The 17,688-nt window shown below is 40.7% G+C and overlaps 1 protein-coding gene across 1 annotated transcript; it reads right to left on the reverse strand.

Moving 5' to 3' along the window:
• Window positions 1–4,591: 4,591 nt before the first annotated feature.
• Window positions 4,592–16,055, reverse strand: NDUFA12 (NADH:ubiquinone oxidoreductase subunit A12). The gene is made up of 3 exons (XM_019474032.1): window positions 15,935–16,055; window positions 14,859–14,946; window positions 4,592–4,866 (listed from the first exon to the last, which is right to left on the reverse strand). Exons 1-3 carry the CDS (start codon window positions 16,053–16,055, stop codon window positions 4,686–4,688), a joined length of 390 nt encoding a protein of 129 aa, XP_019329577.1. The 3' UTR covers window positions 4,592–4,685.
• Between the last annotated feature and the right edge of the window lie 1,633 nt (window positions 16,056–17,688).

Below are 17,688 nucleotides of genomic sequence, written 5' to 3' on the forward strand. Positions count from 1 at the left end.
CCCCACCGACATGCGTTTCTCTGATCTCTTCTGCTGAGATAGGCTTCCCCCTGGCGTAACGCAGCACTGACGTGGGATTTGTGTGAGGAACGTGAAGTGCCGTTTAAAGGCTGCCCCCACCTCGAAGTACCTGCTTTTGTACATCCCTTGCAAACACCACATGGAGGGAGAGCCTTTACACTTGCCATTGTTTTAACCTCCTAGCAAAGCAAGGATCTGTTCCCTCTTTCCCCCTTAGTTACCAGCAGAATAATAAGCCCCACAGAAATAGTAACTCAAAGGTTTCACTCTGAATGCATCACAGCTGTGGAAAATATATATACCAGCCTGCTGGGCTGATGACTTCCAGCTGTATCCAAAACAATCATCCCTTGAATTCCCACTCAAGACTGCTTCCCAGCACCAGCCTTAGCAGGAAACATCCCCAAAATTGAAGCCTGAGCTTATATGACGTAAAAATGCGAGGTGGTGAGTATCTGAATGTTCTCAACGTGCCCTCAAGGAGCCGGGTGGGCACAGCGTGCAGGAGTCAGTAGTACAGCACAGGATAGGCAGGAAAGGACAAGGCCTCCTCCCCTCTCCTTCCAGCTTTCTTAAATGGCCCAGGATGTCCCTGCCTGTCAAAGATTTCTCCTTTTGTTGTAGCCAGAAATGGTTATGAAATGTTAACTCTCTGCTGCAAGCTCTTCAGTGTGATGCTGGTGCTGCCTCTCCCCTCCATCTATCTCATCTAGTGAAGTAACATTTTGCCAAACAGAGCTACAGTGGATTCATTACCTGCTTTCAACATCAAAGCCAATATCAAGTCTCGAGAGCATTGAACAATATGTTGTTTGTACACACCTACAGCACAGGTCCTCTGTCTGAAAGGCAACCTCCAGACCTGCACAGCCAGGGCGATTTTTGGATCTTGAGATCAAAAGCTGGAGGCTTAGTGAGCGGTGTGCCACCGATGATTTTTGGATCTTGAGATCAAAATCTGGAGGCTTAGTGAGCGGTGTGCCACCGATGGATGCTGTTGATGGTGCCCAATTGTGTTATTGTAATGCTGTGCTGTGCTGACCTGGGCTGTTGGGCTATCAGGGTCTTGATAAACTCTCTGCTGGCAAAGAGTCACCCTTGGTGATGGGGAGTGGGCAGCGTGTCCTGCCATGCAATGCTAGCCGGCTCGGCAGGGGGGGCTTGAACGCAGCACATGGGAGGTACAGGTGGCCAGCGGAGTGGTGTTGCACGCCCCAGTATTGATTCATCGTTACTGGGATCTTCACATAGGGAGATGGTCTCCTGAAGCTCCTTTCTCTGTCATTCTCCACCCTAATGCCTCATGGCTGGTTTCGGCAGAGGGGTGCAGCCCCACACAGCCAGGAGGCAGGATGCAGTGCCCTGCTGAGGGAGGGGCTCCATGCCAATGCACGGGGCCAAGCCAAGCGTGCTGTCGGTATAGCAATATCCCTGAGCCATCTACAGCGAAGGGCTGCCCAGGACCGCAGGGATGTGGAAAGCTACTGGTAAAGACACAATTTTAAAATAAAAGCAAGTTTCAGCACTAGGCTGCTCCTGGAAGAGGTACTTGTCCTCTTAATGGGATGGCTCCCATGTCAGAAAGTTGCTTCTTTTAAAGTCACATTTAGCGTACGGGGAATATTCCTGTCAGTGCTTCAGTTGCACTTGGTTGAAGACGCCATCTGCTGTGACACTTGGCCAGCTTGGCATTTAAAATGTCGTTTGGACCGGAAAGCAACTGAGCCTGGATACTGAGGCAGATGCCATCAGCAAAGGTGAACTTCCATAAGTGAATGAGGTTGCTGATAAAAAGACTGAATCGCAGAAGCATTTACAGAGAGCCCTGTGGAAGACCGCTGATTTTTCTGCATATGCTTTATTTCCTGTACATGCTTTATGCAATCTACCTTGAAGAAGCAATGTTACAAGAGATGTCAGTGGAATTCTGCATTTAAAATCCAGCATTTGTGGTGCCTGCTGATTAAAGCAGGATGAGCGGGTTTCTGTCCTCTCCAGAAACAGGATTGATGATATTTTCCAAACCAAGCTACTGAGTCCTAGGCTTGCTTCAGCCCAGCGGGGCAGGAGGACGAGCCCATTTTCCTGTCTTTCTGTGGAGTATTGCTGCACACAAAGCTGTTCAAAACTGTTTCCTCCCTCAACGTTTCTGTTCCAGCTGACAACAAAAGGACAAACCCGCTCTGAGGCCTCTTTCTTCAGCACAGGAGGTGTAGGAAGAGTTACTGCATCCCTGTCTGTCCCCTGAATACAGAGGCTCATTCCCAACTGTACTTCCTAATGTGTTTAAGCAGCAATCCAAAAAATCCACAGGACAAAGAAGGAAGGGGAATGAAGTAGGCAGAAAATGCATTAAAAAAAAGTAGAGGCTAAAACTAATAGAGTTAATTGCTCTACCCAGGTTTGTGCCCATAGGGCATGCATAGATGAGTGTTAGTAATGAAGCTCTTCAGCAGCGCTGGGGCAAACTTTGTTATTAAGGTCAAATAATCTATCAAGATGAAAATGTTGAAAGAGTCCTTTCCACTCAGCAGCAGTACGCTGCTCAGTGCGGCTCAAATTGCTTTTCAGCAATTCAGTGCTTTTGTTGACTTAAAGTAAATTAAACATTATCCTTTTTTAATTAACTAGGTTAGGCGATCTCAGTAAGTGCTACTTCCTACTAATTTAAAGACTAGAACTAGTTTAAAGCAATTAAAGCTAAAACCCCCACCTTTAACTAGTGAATTAATATGGAATTTGATTTAATAAGGAAGCAACTGGGGGTTAAGTGACCCAGTCAGGTGGGGATGAGAAGGAAGAGAAGCCAGCATAGAGCCAGCAGCGCAGCCACTGGGGTGGCTATTAGGGAGCGAAGTAGGTTTTTTCTTCTTGACAGGCAATTGCAACCATATAATATATTCAAACCCCTTCTTAGTTGTCTTTACCAATGATTTTTAGAAGTCAGTGTATTGGGTGTAATTGTCAAGGTGCTGGCAGCGGGGGACTGCAGGGGCGGCCTCTGTGAGGAGAGGCCGCAGCTGTGCCGTGCTGGACGCAGCTGGTTCCGGCTGGCTCCAACCGACCCACCACAGGGCACAGCTGAGCCCAGCAGCCAGGATGGTGGAGCCTCTGGGAAAGATTATTTAAGAAAGGACAAAAACATTGCACAGGCAGAGGAGGAGGGGAAAAGAAGTGTGCAGCAGCCATGCGAACACCAAGGTGAGCAGGAGGGTGAGGAGGCGCTCCAGGCACCAGAGCAGAGACTCCTTCACAGCCCCAGGAGGAGCCCACACCAGACCAGGCAGGTATTTCCCGACAGGAACCGCAGCCCGTGGAGAGCCCATGCTGGAGCAGGTTTATCCCAACGGACTGCAGCCCATGGAGAGGACCCGTGCTGGAGCAGGGGGAACGCATGAGGAAGGAGCAGCAGAGAGGAACTGTTACGGACTGCCCACCACCCCCATTCCCCAGCACTGCTGCAGGGCAAAGGTAGAGGAGTCAGGAGTGAGGGTGTGAGGTTGAGCCTGCGAAGAAGGGTGGGGAGGGAAGGTGGTGCTTTACATTTTTTTGCCTTTGTTTCTCACTATGCAAATCTATTTTAGTTGGCAATAAATTAAAGTCAAGTTTCTTTTGCCCATGATGGTAACTGGCAAGCAGTCTCCCCATCTTTCTCTCAACGCATAAGCTTTCTATTTTCTCCCCCATCCAGTTGAGGTGGTGGAGTGAGTGAGGGGCTGAGTGGGCATCCCACCACTGTCAGTTATCTACAGACTCGGTCATCAGGCACAGGAAGCCTTGTGGAGTCAGCAGCTCTGCTAAAAAATATAAGCAGGCTGGAATAAGAATCAACCAACTGCAAGATGCAGAAAAAAGCCACAGCCCCAGTCAACTCTCTTTCAAATGTGAACTTGCAAACTTCATGTTTTTGAGAATAGGTTCTGGGACATTTTACTTCTCTACCTCCCAAACAAGCGTGTGCTCTCAAACTTCCAAAGACCTTTAAGGTCTTGTCACAACAGGGCAAACAGCCCATCCCAAACCCTTGTGAGAACATCTTCTAATGAATCTCAATAACACAGAAGCAACAAAAAAGATTTTTGTAACAGGGGGCCCTCTACTTATGGCTGAGATGTCATTTGATTACTGTATCCTTACAAGTTTTATATATCATACCATATTGTAATACAGCAATGCACGCATACTCATGCACAAAGAATTTATGAATAAAAACTATAATCCTTGATTGACCTTGTTATTCTAACTTGTCTTATAAATAAAGAGATGGCTTCCTAGAATAGTACATTATTTGCCATGCAGAGACTATAATAGGATAATGTTAAAGATGAGAATCCTGTATTTCAGATTTATATTTGTATTCTGTTGAATGGTACAAATGTGAGAAGTGACTATCACAGGAATGGTTATCATGCTAAAAAGAGTTTGAGAGTTGCTTACGTGAAGAGCCACTGACAGTATGACAAAAAGCCCAATGTCTTGATGAGATTAAGATTTGTCATGTATTCTGTCCTCTACCTCTTCCCAATGTTTTCTCACTTGTTTTCCCCCCAATTCAATAAACTAAACTACAGCTGTTATAGGAGGCTTTTATTTTGAACAAAATCAGTGAAAATACAATTTATGCTGAAAGCCAAAGCTGAGGCAAGTCACTTTTTTTTTTGTTGTTATTTGCTAGCTGTTGTAGGTGGGATCCACTCTTGTATCTTCTTGCGAGTAGTAGAGTAAGGTACGTACTGTCCAGGAGTACCACTCAGATTGAATTTATGGTTCTCCCAGATAAATTTACGAGCAACTGGTGGATGAGTAGTTGGAGGGTCATCCGTCATTGAGTGAAGCCAGCGATGCCTTAAGAGGAAAAAGACACAGTTATTAGAGAACATTACATGATCTGTAACAAGCCTTCCTCCTGACTCCCAAGGGTTCTCCTCTGAAGAGACACTAAGTATTTATTTTGAGAGCGGGGAAAAATAATTTTAATCCAGTATGATTTTGAATGAGACTACAGGACACTGATTTAAAGTCATTACACAAACATAACTGATAAATAACAGTTCTGCTTCCAAGCAACTGAAAGCACACCTGAGTTTGAATTTCCTGTTCCTTTGAACGCTTAGTATTTGGGCAGAGAATATTTCATTGTAACGTGTTTGTATGGCCTTAACCAGCCAGCCAGGCCAAGGCAGGCACTACAATTGACAAAACCACAAGGTTTTGGTTTGTTGTCTGGGGTTTTTTTGTTGGGTTTTGTTTTGTTTTGTTTGTTTTTTAATTACCAGAAGACTACGCTGCACAACAATTTCAATACCATCTGCAAAGCATTCATGAGGCTACCACTTGGGATATGGATTAATGATGCAGGTTCACCTAAAACAATCACATAAACGTTTACTGAATGCACAATAAAATGATTAATACCAATCTGTAATGGGGTAATTACCAAGTGATTATAGTGATTATCCTTTACCTATGAACTAAATGTCAATCCTCCCCTGTGCAAACAACATTAAAGATCAAGCAAAATATCTTCCATAACAATTTACTGTGAATGTACTGAAACATACAGCAGGGATCAACTGAATTGATTTAATCCCATTTCTATTTCAGTGCCCAAAGCAACTTTCAAACCTGAATAATGTTTTAATTATCTGCCAATTTACATGTACTTCATACTGTATGCACAGTTACAACAGAAGTGAGGTTATGACTTTTTTTGCAAGCTTATGTATTTTTTACTGAGGTAGAATTAAAGAGGCTTCTGCTAATCAGCTTTTGCCAAAGACTTGACCTAAAAATACGAAGTCTTCTACTCCAGTTGTTATTAGAAAGCCTAAAAATTGCATCTTCAGCCTTTAGCAACTAATCCGGCACACTTCATTGATAGAGCAAAACAAAACCACAATACAAGTAGTGAGAAATAGACTGACAAGTATATTCTAAATCTGAAGAGCTCTACAGAAGGTTGATTATCTTTTCAGTCAAAGAGCTTCTAGACATTTATTTCAGAAAAACTCACAACTCTGCATATAACTTTAGTACAAAATCTCACTTTTAAAAAAAAATGTCAGCCACATGTTCATTTTCTATAAGTAAAAAACAAACAAAAACCCCCAATGAAAGCCACACATTGTAGGACTACAGACTGCCAGAAGCTGGCTTGAATACAAAACCGCATGGAACCGTAAGATCCTTTAAAAGTAAGAAGAAAAACCTTGTTTAGAGATAAAGAATGGCCTCCTATGGGAAAAATCATCCACTTAGGAGTTTGAAAATTATACGCACGTTCAGATGAAGTGACCCAATGCAACAGGAATGGGAAGGGGATCCCTCTCTTCCTTCCCCCACTCTCCTTTGTAAATCTGGTATCATTTGAAGTATACATTTCCCACTACTTCTATTAAAAAAGATTTTGGGTAATGATTTCTGTCTGGAAGAAGGTGGCCCCATAGCACTACTAATCACGATGTGGTCTGAGGATACAGGATCAGGCCTTGCTCAACTTTAAACCTGGCATTACCCAGCCTCTGAAATGCCCTGGCCACATTACACAAAGCTCCGACCTTAGGTGAACTCCCTCTCCCAATTCACACTGGTTAGAAGAATTCTGTGCACTAGTGTGCTTCACACCACCTGAGATACCACGTCCTATGACGGCTAGCATCAAAGTTGGCAGAAACGCTGTAAAACAGCTAACTTGACTGAGGTGGGATCATATGCTCATATCCAACAAGCCGGCTCTCCACTGCAAACACAAAGAAACACACAGTTTGTGGCATGGGAGGAAGGGGAAAAGAACAGTCCATGTATCCATATACATTCTGCCAATACTGACTTAAGTACTGCATTTCAAAACGCTTCATAGTATCACTCCAGAGGAGCCTCAGCTTTTCAAAATTGCTTACCGTAACATATAGAGGCAACTTAAACTCACACACCTTCACCTGGCAACGCTTCTGGTAATAGTGGATAGGGATCCCGCAAACAAAACCCTATTTATGTACCTGTTGCCATGCCTCACAGTCCTCACGGTCCCCCGAGGGTCGTGCACACCAACAGGACAAACAGAAAATTGTCTTCTCGGGCAGAAAGGCAGTTACAAAGGCCCTGAAAGACAGGCTGGAGCAGGTGGAGCACAAGAACTGTATTAAAGCTCAGTTAAAATCAACTAGATTTCAAGCTTGCATGATGCCTGGCACCTCTTCTGTTACGAGTGTACTTACATCGTACACTCACTCCTTGAAATGTCAGAAAAATCATCACAATATTGACTTGAGCTTAATTACTCATTTAGCTCAGGAGACAGAAAACAGAATAGTTTTATTCTGTCATTTAAACTACTGTTTTGCAGCTTTTCTAAGACTAAATCCATGAAGTCTTTTAAAATACAGTATTTTGGAGTAATTAAAGCATTTCTATATTGGCTTTCTGTATTTTCTGAAATTAAAAAATATCAGTATGATATTGGGCTCAAATTTAAATAGATCAGCAAAAACACTCCTTAAACTCCCTTTTCTCACTGGAAAGTAGAAAAATAATTGCTCACCTACAAGACAATTCAGTACAGTCACAGGTACTGAAATGCCTGAAGAGATTTCACAAGTTTGTTTAGAACTCCATCCACTATTAAGTACGCTTATATTTAAGTTTCAGGGCTTAAGCCTGGTCACAACAGATTCCCCTCAGAAGCCCAACAGGTGACTTATAAAAGCATTTTGATTTGCAAAGAGTCTGTTCTCTCAAACAAAAGCTCCCACTCTCCACTTATGCAAAATATGTAAAAACTGAAAACTTTATTTTGGGAAGACTTTCCCCTTGACAGCCTCCCTCAAAGAGTCCTTTGAAGCCCTGATGTCTCATAGACTCTACTCCCAGATGCTCAAGAAAAGCTTTTCCTGCACTACATTGAACAGCATGAATAATGAGACTGGACATCTTGCAGATGGCCGGATTTCTATACAAACTCTGCCTATAAATCCAGGCATGGAAAAACAGGATTCAAAAGCAATTAATGTCTTAAAACCTACAAAGAAGCAGACAACTTGCACAGAGCAATGGAAATCAGGAGGATAGCAGAAGCTCTGAAGAGGCTGAAGCAGCTTCCTGAATCACAGAGCAGAGTCACTACCAAGCAGACTGGGGCTAGCAAAGCCTCTGGACTTCTCCTTGGGCAAACAGATGAAAGACACCTCAAAGTATCTCCAGCTGCCCTCAAGACTATGTAGAATTTTCTCCCAAGTCAGACAAATATTTAAAAGCAAGGAGATTTCAAACTGAAGCTACAAGGGACTGGAGCCAATTATATGATGTACAAGCTGTCAAACAAGAACCGATGCTACACAAACTCCGTAGCTACTACCATATGTGCATCTGCAAGGTTCAGGCACCGTCTACGTAAGTTCAGGACGTTTGCCAACTTGCTAGCATCCATTTTTTTCAACAAGTTAACTGTGTTGCAACAAGACAAAAGAGAAGTGAAGATGTGTGTTATGGTCAAAGGGCAAAAAGTATTTCAGTGCTTTCCCTAGTACTTTAAGTGAAGGAAAAATCAGGTATTTAACTTTGACTAGCATAAAAAGTAGCTTTTTTTATTTTAAAGATAGTCTTCACTTATTATTCCAGGTCTATGTATGGGAAGAGAAGGAAAAAGGGACAAGAAACATGTTTTTATTTGTGTACAAATGGGACATAACTTTGATTTCTCATGCAAGCTACTATGAGATACCATTGTATAGTAATGAGACAGCATCCCATTTACCTGAAAACACCACATCAGCATTTAATCTAGTTATAAAACTCCCAAATTTATTGTGAAGCTACTGAAAGGACGGAAATTTTACTCCCCCATTCCTTTTCAGTTCAATCTTTTTGTTTTGTTTTCCCTCGCAGGCAGACCTGAAAAGCAGCAGTTTTACAGGAGAACAGCACATTTCTTTACATTTCTTAGTATGCTGGCACTTTAAGTCAGAGATGCTACATTTCTCCCTCCTTCAGCTGTCAAATCAGCTAACAAAGAGGATGTAGACTATTAACCTGAAATTAAATTTGAAATACTTCATTGTAGGAAGTTAACAACCCTGAAGCTCCTTCCAAAGATGTCAGACTTGCACCATAAGGAAATACACATCAAAGTACAGGACAAACATTGCACATACATAGGACAATGCTGGCAAAAGGAAGTGTCCCTGCAAAAGGAGAAAACTATTCTGAAATTACAGTTCTTTCCCCACAGGACATAACATATTGAAAGAACACGTTATTTTTAACTAGTTTGTACACATAAACCAGTTGTCAATTTGTTTTTGCAAAGTATTTGGCCAAAACACAATCCAAATTACATTAAACCAGATAAATGATAAAATGAACAGTGTGCGGACAGCCTCAGAAGGCTTTGAATGTGATGCAAGCACACCTCTAGCAACCAGCAGGATATCAGGCCTTGACTTGCATGGCCTTTACATGCTCTCAAAAGGAAGCCTTACTCCACAGCATAACCCTGTTGAAAGTAGAAAATTGGGCTCCAAGTTGCGCCCCCTCAGTGGGCTCAAGCTTAACCTCCCAGAATCCTCCAAATGCAAACTTGGGCTCTTCCAAATTTCAGCTACAGGAGTATCCTGATCACTGAATCGCACATAGAAGCCCATGACAGGAATAAGCAGACACATAGGGAACTTTTGCATGTGATGTGAACATAACCTGAAAATCAAGACTGATATAGGAAATTTTGGGGAAAAATATGCTGCTCTTTCCTCTGACCCCAAACAGATTAAGGACAGTAAGATACTCGGTCCTCTCCCCTCACCTTGTTTCAGTGGAAATAACCGACAAACCCTTAGATGTGAGGATCAAAGAATCAAGAAATACAAGTCTGGAAGGGATTTAGACACTCTGCATATGCTTCAGGCCCAAGGAAGAGTCAGCTACATCACATCACTCCCAGCAGACAACTGCTTAAATTGTTATGGAGTTGCTGTAATACTGGCTTGCTCATCGTCCCAAACCAAGTTATACCAGTGAAGATGAGTACAATTTTTTAGTGGTAAGGATAGGAACGTCTAATCTGTATCACTTCTTCTCTAATTTAAACCTACTGCTTCCTATTCCACCCATCTATCTGTGAAAGACGGACTATGCCTTTTTCTTCCTCAAGAGATTAAATGCTTCAAGATTATACCCATGGTCATCTCCTCTCCTTTTTAAGCAACCCCAAATCTTTCCAGCTGTCTTCAGAGGTCTGATTGTTCCTGCTGCTCTTCCCTAGGCTTCTTCCACTGGTCAAGCGCTATACCCTATATAAGTCTTCCTGGTAATAAGCAGAAAGGAAGAGTCACTTTGCATGAGTGCAGGCAGTAATTCTTTCTACTTCTCAGGAAGGCACACTTCTTTCCCAGCGGTATAATGTGGACTTACTCAATCTGCCATCACCATAAAACCCAGATCATCCTGCAACACTGCTAGTTGCTCTCCTCCTGCACACCATAAAGCAAGAGGCTGCTGGTGCCAGAAAAGCAGGGTCCTGCCCTCTGTCTCTACACCCAACCATATGATTTCACTCCTCCTTTTCCTCTTGTGATCACAAAGTGAGACAATGCAACTTGCCACGTTGCCAAACTTAGGAGTGCAGATAATCTGCAGCTGGTAATAACGTTCATGAAAAAAGCAGCACTGAGCACTTTGATTCATCTATCTATATTTTACATCCCTAATATTTCACTTCTCTGTGCAGCCTTTTATTAAGGGGGAAAAAAGCTAACACTGCTTTAAGCACACTTCCTTACTAACAAACCTGCCCAGAACATTTCACCTAGGCTTCAGCTTGCCTGTGATCCAAGCCTGCTTCTACCAGGGCAGGTGGGAGGGTGGATGGAGAGAACTATAACCCTATAGCCCTTGCCCTAGGAAGAGAGCAAACCGCATTATTATCAAGAAGTACACATTCAAGATAGCTAGTTTTTAACTATGAAAACTCTTTGCCTGTGAAAATACTTTTGGTACCCTAACTACTACTTATAAGCTGTTCAGGGATTCCCAAGGAGTCACAGGTTCCTCTTAACGCTAACATTTTCTTCCCTGAAACCATTCAAAAGCTTTTCTACAGAGACAAAAGTATAAAATATTAAACCTGAAAGTCATTTATCCGTATCATCTTCCTGCTTGATTTTTTATTATTTCTGAGCAAGGAGAAAAAAGTTTTGCTTGTAATGAGTGCACCTGTACACAAGTTGTGACTACACCTCAATGTGAGCACATGCATGAAGCAGCATATACCAGTTGTATAAAGTGGTATCGCCTGGGACTCCTGGGGGTGATTTGCTAATTGTAGTATTTTCAGGTTGGGAGATAAATGAATGAGGAACAAAAGGCGATACTGGGCCTTCTAATGTAACAGTAAAATGGAAATGAGCTTACCACACAGCCCAATGACTAGAGCAATTCGGTAGTAGAGACATCTATGAAAGCACTAATTAGAGCGCATACAGGCATTGGTATAAACAGATTTAACTTTTATTGTTTGTATGTTCACAGAGCACACCCGATCAGTGTTCACAAACGGAACTACCAAGTTCCTGCAAACAACATGCTCTGAACAGTAGGAAACGAAACAAGTATTTTGGTATTGCCCAATAACTTGCATAGCATTACAAGAAGATTAATACTAATCATTCCCAATGCAAGTATTGAGGGAATTTAAAAAAAAAAAATCTAATTAACTTGTCTCCAACAAAGTAGATACCAACATCTTCATTTTGAAGATAAGAAAAGAAAGCCCAGAGTAACAAAGAAGTTAAACAATACAACTAAATCAGAATAAACCACAAGCCTACATAATCTGGTAGGTCAATGTTTTAAAAAAGCAACAGTCTCAATTCCCTGTATAGTAGACATATGTCAAAACAACTCTTTTCATTTCCTTCAGACTGTGATTTCAGTACATCCATTGTCAAAAGACATTATATTAATTATTTCAGAATACTGAAAATATTCAGTAGTTCCTAAAAACGGTATTACAATATGTTACTACATATGAGATGTTTTTTCTTGCTGCTTTTTCCTTTTCTCCAGTATCTGACAGGAGGTAAAGGGTAGCTAAATGAATTCTCATTTTATTTTTTCCAGACAGTTGTTTTCAGAACTCTTCAATATACCAAAATGTTTTTTTCCAATTCATCATGCGTGATGAGGTCCACTGGTATTTCAACAATCCAAGCATTCATATTCCACAGTCCTGAAGGCAAATGACTGACCACAAAATTATACTTTAAGATGCACGGTATATTCAACAACTAGAAACATGGAGAAAACACAAACCAGAAACCTGTAGTATGACTTATACTGGGGGAAAAAAAAAAGGAAGAAAGTGTTTTTCCTGCACACCTGCTAGTGTTCTCTATACTTCCCAAGAAAATAGTGTAATTGGTACAATAATCAGTAGTGTAATCCTACTTACAGTAGGATTTTTATAAGAGTACTACAAAATCATTACAAACTAGTTAGCATTACTATTTAAAGAAGGAAAATCTGAAATCTCTAGGTTAGCCCTGGTCTTAAACCTCGATTTTGTTAAAAGTGTCATCTTTAGGCATGACAGTTGCAAAATATTTTCTGAAAGTAACACCAGCATAAACAGTGCAGTAAAACCTGCTTCCACCTGCAGAGGGTGCAACAACATACCCACAAAATGCTCTACTGAGCTGAATTAACTAAAACCCACAGTCAAAAATCAGTGTTTAGAAGAAGTATTCGGATCACAACCCAGCTGTTACAATAGTACTTTATATGCTTCCCAGTTGACCCAAGGACAACAAACTTGTCTCACCTTTCCATCTGTTGAAGGGAAGGCTAGTGCTTTAAGAAAGAAACATTTTTTACAACGAACAGGACAGATACTACTATACTATGGACCAAATTAATCTCTTCGTTCACAGAAGTAATTTCACACAATCTAATTGATTTCCAACAAATTTCTGGGTCCAAAAAAACCACTCATTTCCTGCGTAGTTGCACAACCCCAGTGTTACACTGACAGCAACTTGTACAATATATTAACAGTCTCAATTCAGAAGCCTATGCCACGTTAAAAATTTAAGACAGTATACCAATCACATGAAAATAAAACATGAAAAAAAAAAAAATACAGAGTCTTAAAAGACATTTATTCCCAGTCAAAATACTTCTATTTTTAAAGATGTATCTAAACAGTACTGAATTACAGGTCAGTGATGTAGATGTGTCACGAAGCTAGGATTCCTACATAAGAATAAACATCTAAGGTTGCCATGGGACATACAAATTTATCAGCAATAAAAAAAAAAAAAAGAAAAAAACTGAACAGTACTGCACAACTAAGCTTCCTGACAAAAATACCTTAGACCACAGGACTGTTTACCCTTTCGTGCCCCATTGCACTGACCAGTCTTGAAAATAATGAAACGTTTACTGTTTCTTCTAGGGCAATTTTTTCCACATTGATAGGAAAACAAGTTTTTCTACCTCACTAATTTATGTGATCTAAACAAGCTACTTAATCCTAGAAACATCCCTTTGATACTCAGGAAGAAACCCTTTATCGAGGTTTGTAAGGACACAATAAACAACACATAAGCACAAGCAAAGAAAAAAAAAAACCAGCAACAAAACCCATGCCTCAAAATAAGGAAAACCTTGAAAACCAGCACAGTCTAATAGTGAAAGGATAAAAACTAGAACCAAACAACAGTTATTATGCAGATAACAAGGAACAGCCCCACACTGGCACGAACATGCTAGTTTCGGAGATTCTAATGTCACTTCTAAAAAACAATGCCGTTAAGCTCTTGCTGGAGAAGACATAAAAAAGCATTAACTACATCAAACATAATTTTAAGGCTGAGAGAATTTGAAACAAAATTGACTACCTAGACAGTCTACCCATGCATTTCTCAAATGTTCTAACGAGAGCCACAATTTAGGAGTTTAGATAATCAATCTCAGCCTTGGCACAGAACTTCTATCACAGGAATAATAAAAACCAGTGTTCACCAGTGCTCAGTCTACCCAAGCACCTCTTACTTCATATCACCTTTCATTGCTTTGTGGCTGAAGTGCTATTCATATTCCTCAAGAATCAGGTAGAGATTGTTTTTGCTAGTATACACTGTTACTTTGTTTGGTGTGTGTTTTTCCTGAGTTATTTAGGAAGACAAAAAGAGTATTAACAGCTGTGCGGCCAGAGACCTTCTGGAACTCAAGGTTGTACAGAATTATTACTGAAATGCATGGACAGAAAGTAAAACCTTAAGAAAAATTATAGTCAAGGAGCAATCAACACACAGAGCATCCTGGTCCTTTGCTGTTCATCATCTTGTAGAGTATCAATGTATATCAATTGAAACAACTGTGCTGTTAATGGCTGTGGATTAAGGAATGTTGTTCCATCATTGCCTTACGTTCTTCAGGTTCTTGTCTAAAATGGATAATAAAAACATTTTTTCTACCTCTGGCTGCTCAATGCTATTGTAGGCTTTGCCAAACCATTAAGATGAAATCACAACTAATAAGGAAAATTGGAAGACTGGCTTGACCTGCTCAATCTGGCTGGCAAAATGCTTTTCTCATTCCAAGAAGCAGTGACTGCGACCGTCAGGACAGTGAGCAATAGAACATATAACATTATGAATGCAGTTCAAAATTAAAAGTAACCAGTCTGAAATCTTCTGGTCATATATAAGATAGCTGCGTCCAAGAAAACTTTATTACCATAAAATTGTTTGGCTTTTTTTTAATCTTCTGCTTTGTAATATAAGAAAATATACAGGCAATTACACAATTGGTATCTGTCCACATTATTAAGCTAAATGGTTTACCATTCGGGGGGCACCATACTTCCATCAACTTCCCAAAACGTATTTTTGCCATTCATTTCATTAGTATAGATGACCCATCTGTGTCGACCTTAAGTAAACAAACAGAAATACTGTATTAGCTCAAAAAAATAAATTATTTTCATATAAAGGAGAGAATTCATGAAGACACAAGGAAAAGTATTTTGACTAAAAGTATCTACCATTATGGGCACTTACTTCAAAGTCAGTACAGCTTTTATTTTTCTAAGTCTTCTGTATTTCCACCGTTACTGTATTTTCATATGGCTGAATCTAACGCTCTCACAAGGAAGCAAGTTTTAGCTATTGTATAAGTAACGGGAAATAGGAACTTAGAAAATTTTCAGGCGGAGAAACAGGTTTGGGGATTTTTTTCCCCATTAGAAGGAGTCTTTTCCAAAAGGACATTGCCAATAGCAACCTAAGATTAAACTAAGTTTCAGCCATATAAAACTACCAAGCAACGTTTACCAGCAACTGCTTTCCCCAGGTACCCTACAAGTTAACCTACAGTAGGCAGAGCTTGGCCTAACCAGCATGTTAATTGCTCACGTGTCACCTTCATTGTTTTAGGTGCTACCTTTTTAAGTATTCTACAAACATTATTTAAAATCCCATTACTTAAGGTAACAGGAATTTTAAGCTAACCTGTGTTTCTTTGCCCTGAAGTGATCATATAAGTAAGTACAGCTGTGAGGCAGTTTTAAAGGCAGTTCTCTTTCTTCCCCCACCTGTTAAGCTATCAGCTTTTAGGTCAAGGACCAAATTCAGCTCTCAATCACATCATCATATAGGCATACCTACATGGAGAGCAGCTGACTGGCTTATATTTATCCCATATTTATTATTTCAGATTGTCCATGTTTGCAAATGAATTGAGGGAAGCAGCAGAGAGACAGAAGATGTCAAAGTATTTCTATGAGCCCCCTCTCTAAGACTCACACAAGTCAAGGGCGAGGAAGTCTGGCAGGCAACAAGTTCTATTTCACTAGCAGAAACTACACAAGCTATACAAAGTTGGACAGTCAGTCAGGAGGTGTTCACCTTAGCACACATACCAAAGAAGTTTCTTTTGTCTTCATAGTATTTGTTTCCATATTTGTCAATTCCTATCAGCGTACCAGTCTTCAAATCATTGACCCTGTGAATTCCCAAAACAACAGTTTCAACTGACATCATCTTAGAATGAAGTTGTGATAGAGGTTTCTCAGGGGTTGGTAAAAATCTGTAACGAAAACTCTTAAACACATATATGTAAAGCTATTCAAAAAACTATTCAAGCTTAAGGACTGCAAACCATAATCACCAATTCCTGCAACTAATGTCAGCGTGCATTTACTGTGCGCCCCACTGACAGGACAATAAAAGTCATACAAAAAGGCTTTGGGGGGCTATTATTTATTTAAAAGCTCTTTATAGTGGAAGATAAAGCAACTCTGCAATATAGCACAATTTGACACCCACAAAACTTTAAATACTGTGGAAGGGAGTCCCTGAGACACATCTTAATTCACTTAGTTAAAGATGTTACCATCCTTCTCAACTATTTGTTACTACCATTTCAGCTTGAATTGCCATGTAAAGTGGTCAGCACTGAAGCAGCTTAAGAGATCTCACATGTCTGTGTGGGCACTAACCTCCAGGAGGGGAACAGTAATATTTTAAGCCATTGTACCTGCTTGCCAAGGAAATGCATGCTAAACCCTAAATTACAATTGTTACTTTCTAGCTTTTGTGTAACTGTGAAAGATGCAAGCATTTACCCTGCCACTCTGGGAGACTTACACTGACCCAGGTAAGGTATATACCAGTTTCAACTCTTTATACAGAACATATTTTAACATTACTGTACATATCAATAATTAAACTGAACCTGTGATTTACATTCTATTGATAAAACCTTAAAATTACTGAAGTGCTCTTTTCCCCCTAGATCTGCATCTTTGCTTTCCTTTTTACTGACATTTATCCCAGGCAGAATTACGTAAGGAAAAGTTTACTCTCAAAGGTTTTAGTTGTTTGTAGTATTATACGCACTCTCAACTCAGTCCCAAGTGACAGAAGGGATGTGCAAATGCACGCTTCCTTAGTTGGGAGTTTAACTATATAACCCACAGATAAAGGGGTTTTTTGTTGTCTTTTCTCCCAGGGTGCACGAAAGCGATAATCACTCCACCAAGTACTCATTTTAAACCTCTGTGGTCCCAGGCAGATTCTCTGACACAGCTCTCCTCTGTCAAAGAAACACTCAAAGATCTCTGGCTCAGCTATCCAAGCCTGAGCTCCCAGCTTCAGAAAAAAAGAGCCATTTCACTGCTGCTCTCCCTTCCTTCTTCCCCTCCTGTTCTTGTAAGGGTTCTTATGCCCTTGTCCTGACTACATTCCCTGAATACTGGTATCAAACACTAAGAGGTATTTTATGGCTTCCAGAGGACATTTTCCAGCCAATTTCACTGAGTTTTGAGTAAGGAGAATGTTTCCAGGCATAGGCTCTTAATAATTTGACTTCTACTGCATAAAACATGTTCCAGCTGCCTTAGTGGGAAACATATAGAGAAAAGCAGGGAAATTCAGAATAAAACCCTTGCAGAGAAAGAGTCTCCTGACTTGGGTAAATCGTTTTTCCAAGTTACCCATAATTACTTCTCAAACACATCAATTATTGCAAGAAAGATACACCTTGATTACTCCTCCTGTAAGTGCCAAGTCTATTCCTTGAGCTGGAACAGAAGATTCAATGGCTTGAAAGGTGAAGGGGAGGCAGCAGCTATGTTTGTGGTTGGTACAGTTATGAGGATCAGGTGTGATTCTC

Source organism: Aptenodytes forsteri, unplaced genomic scaffold (assembly GCF_000699145.1).
Source record: "Aptenodytes forsteri isolate BGI_AS27 unplaced genomic scaffold, ASM69914v1 Scaffold360, whole genome shotgun sequence".
NCBI classification, from domain to species: Eukaryota; Metazoa; Chordata; class Aves; order Sphenisciformes; family Spheniscidae; genus Aptenodytes; species Aptenodytes forsteri.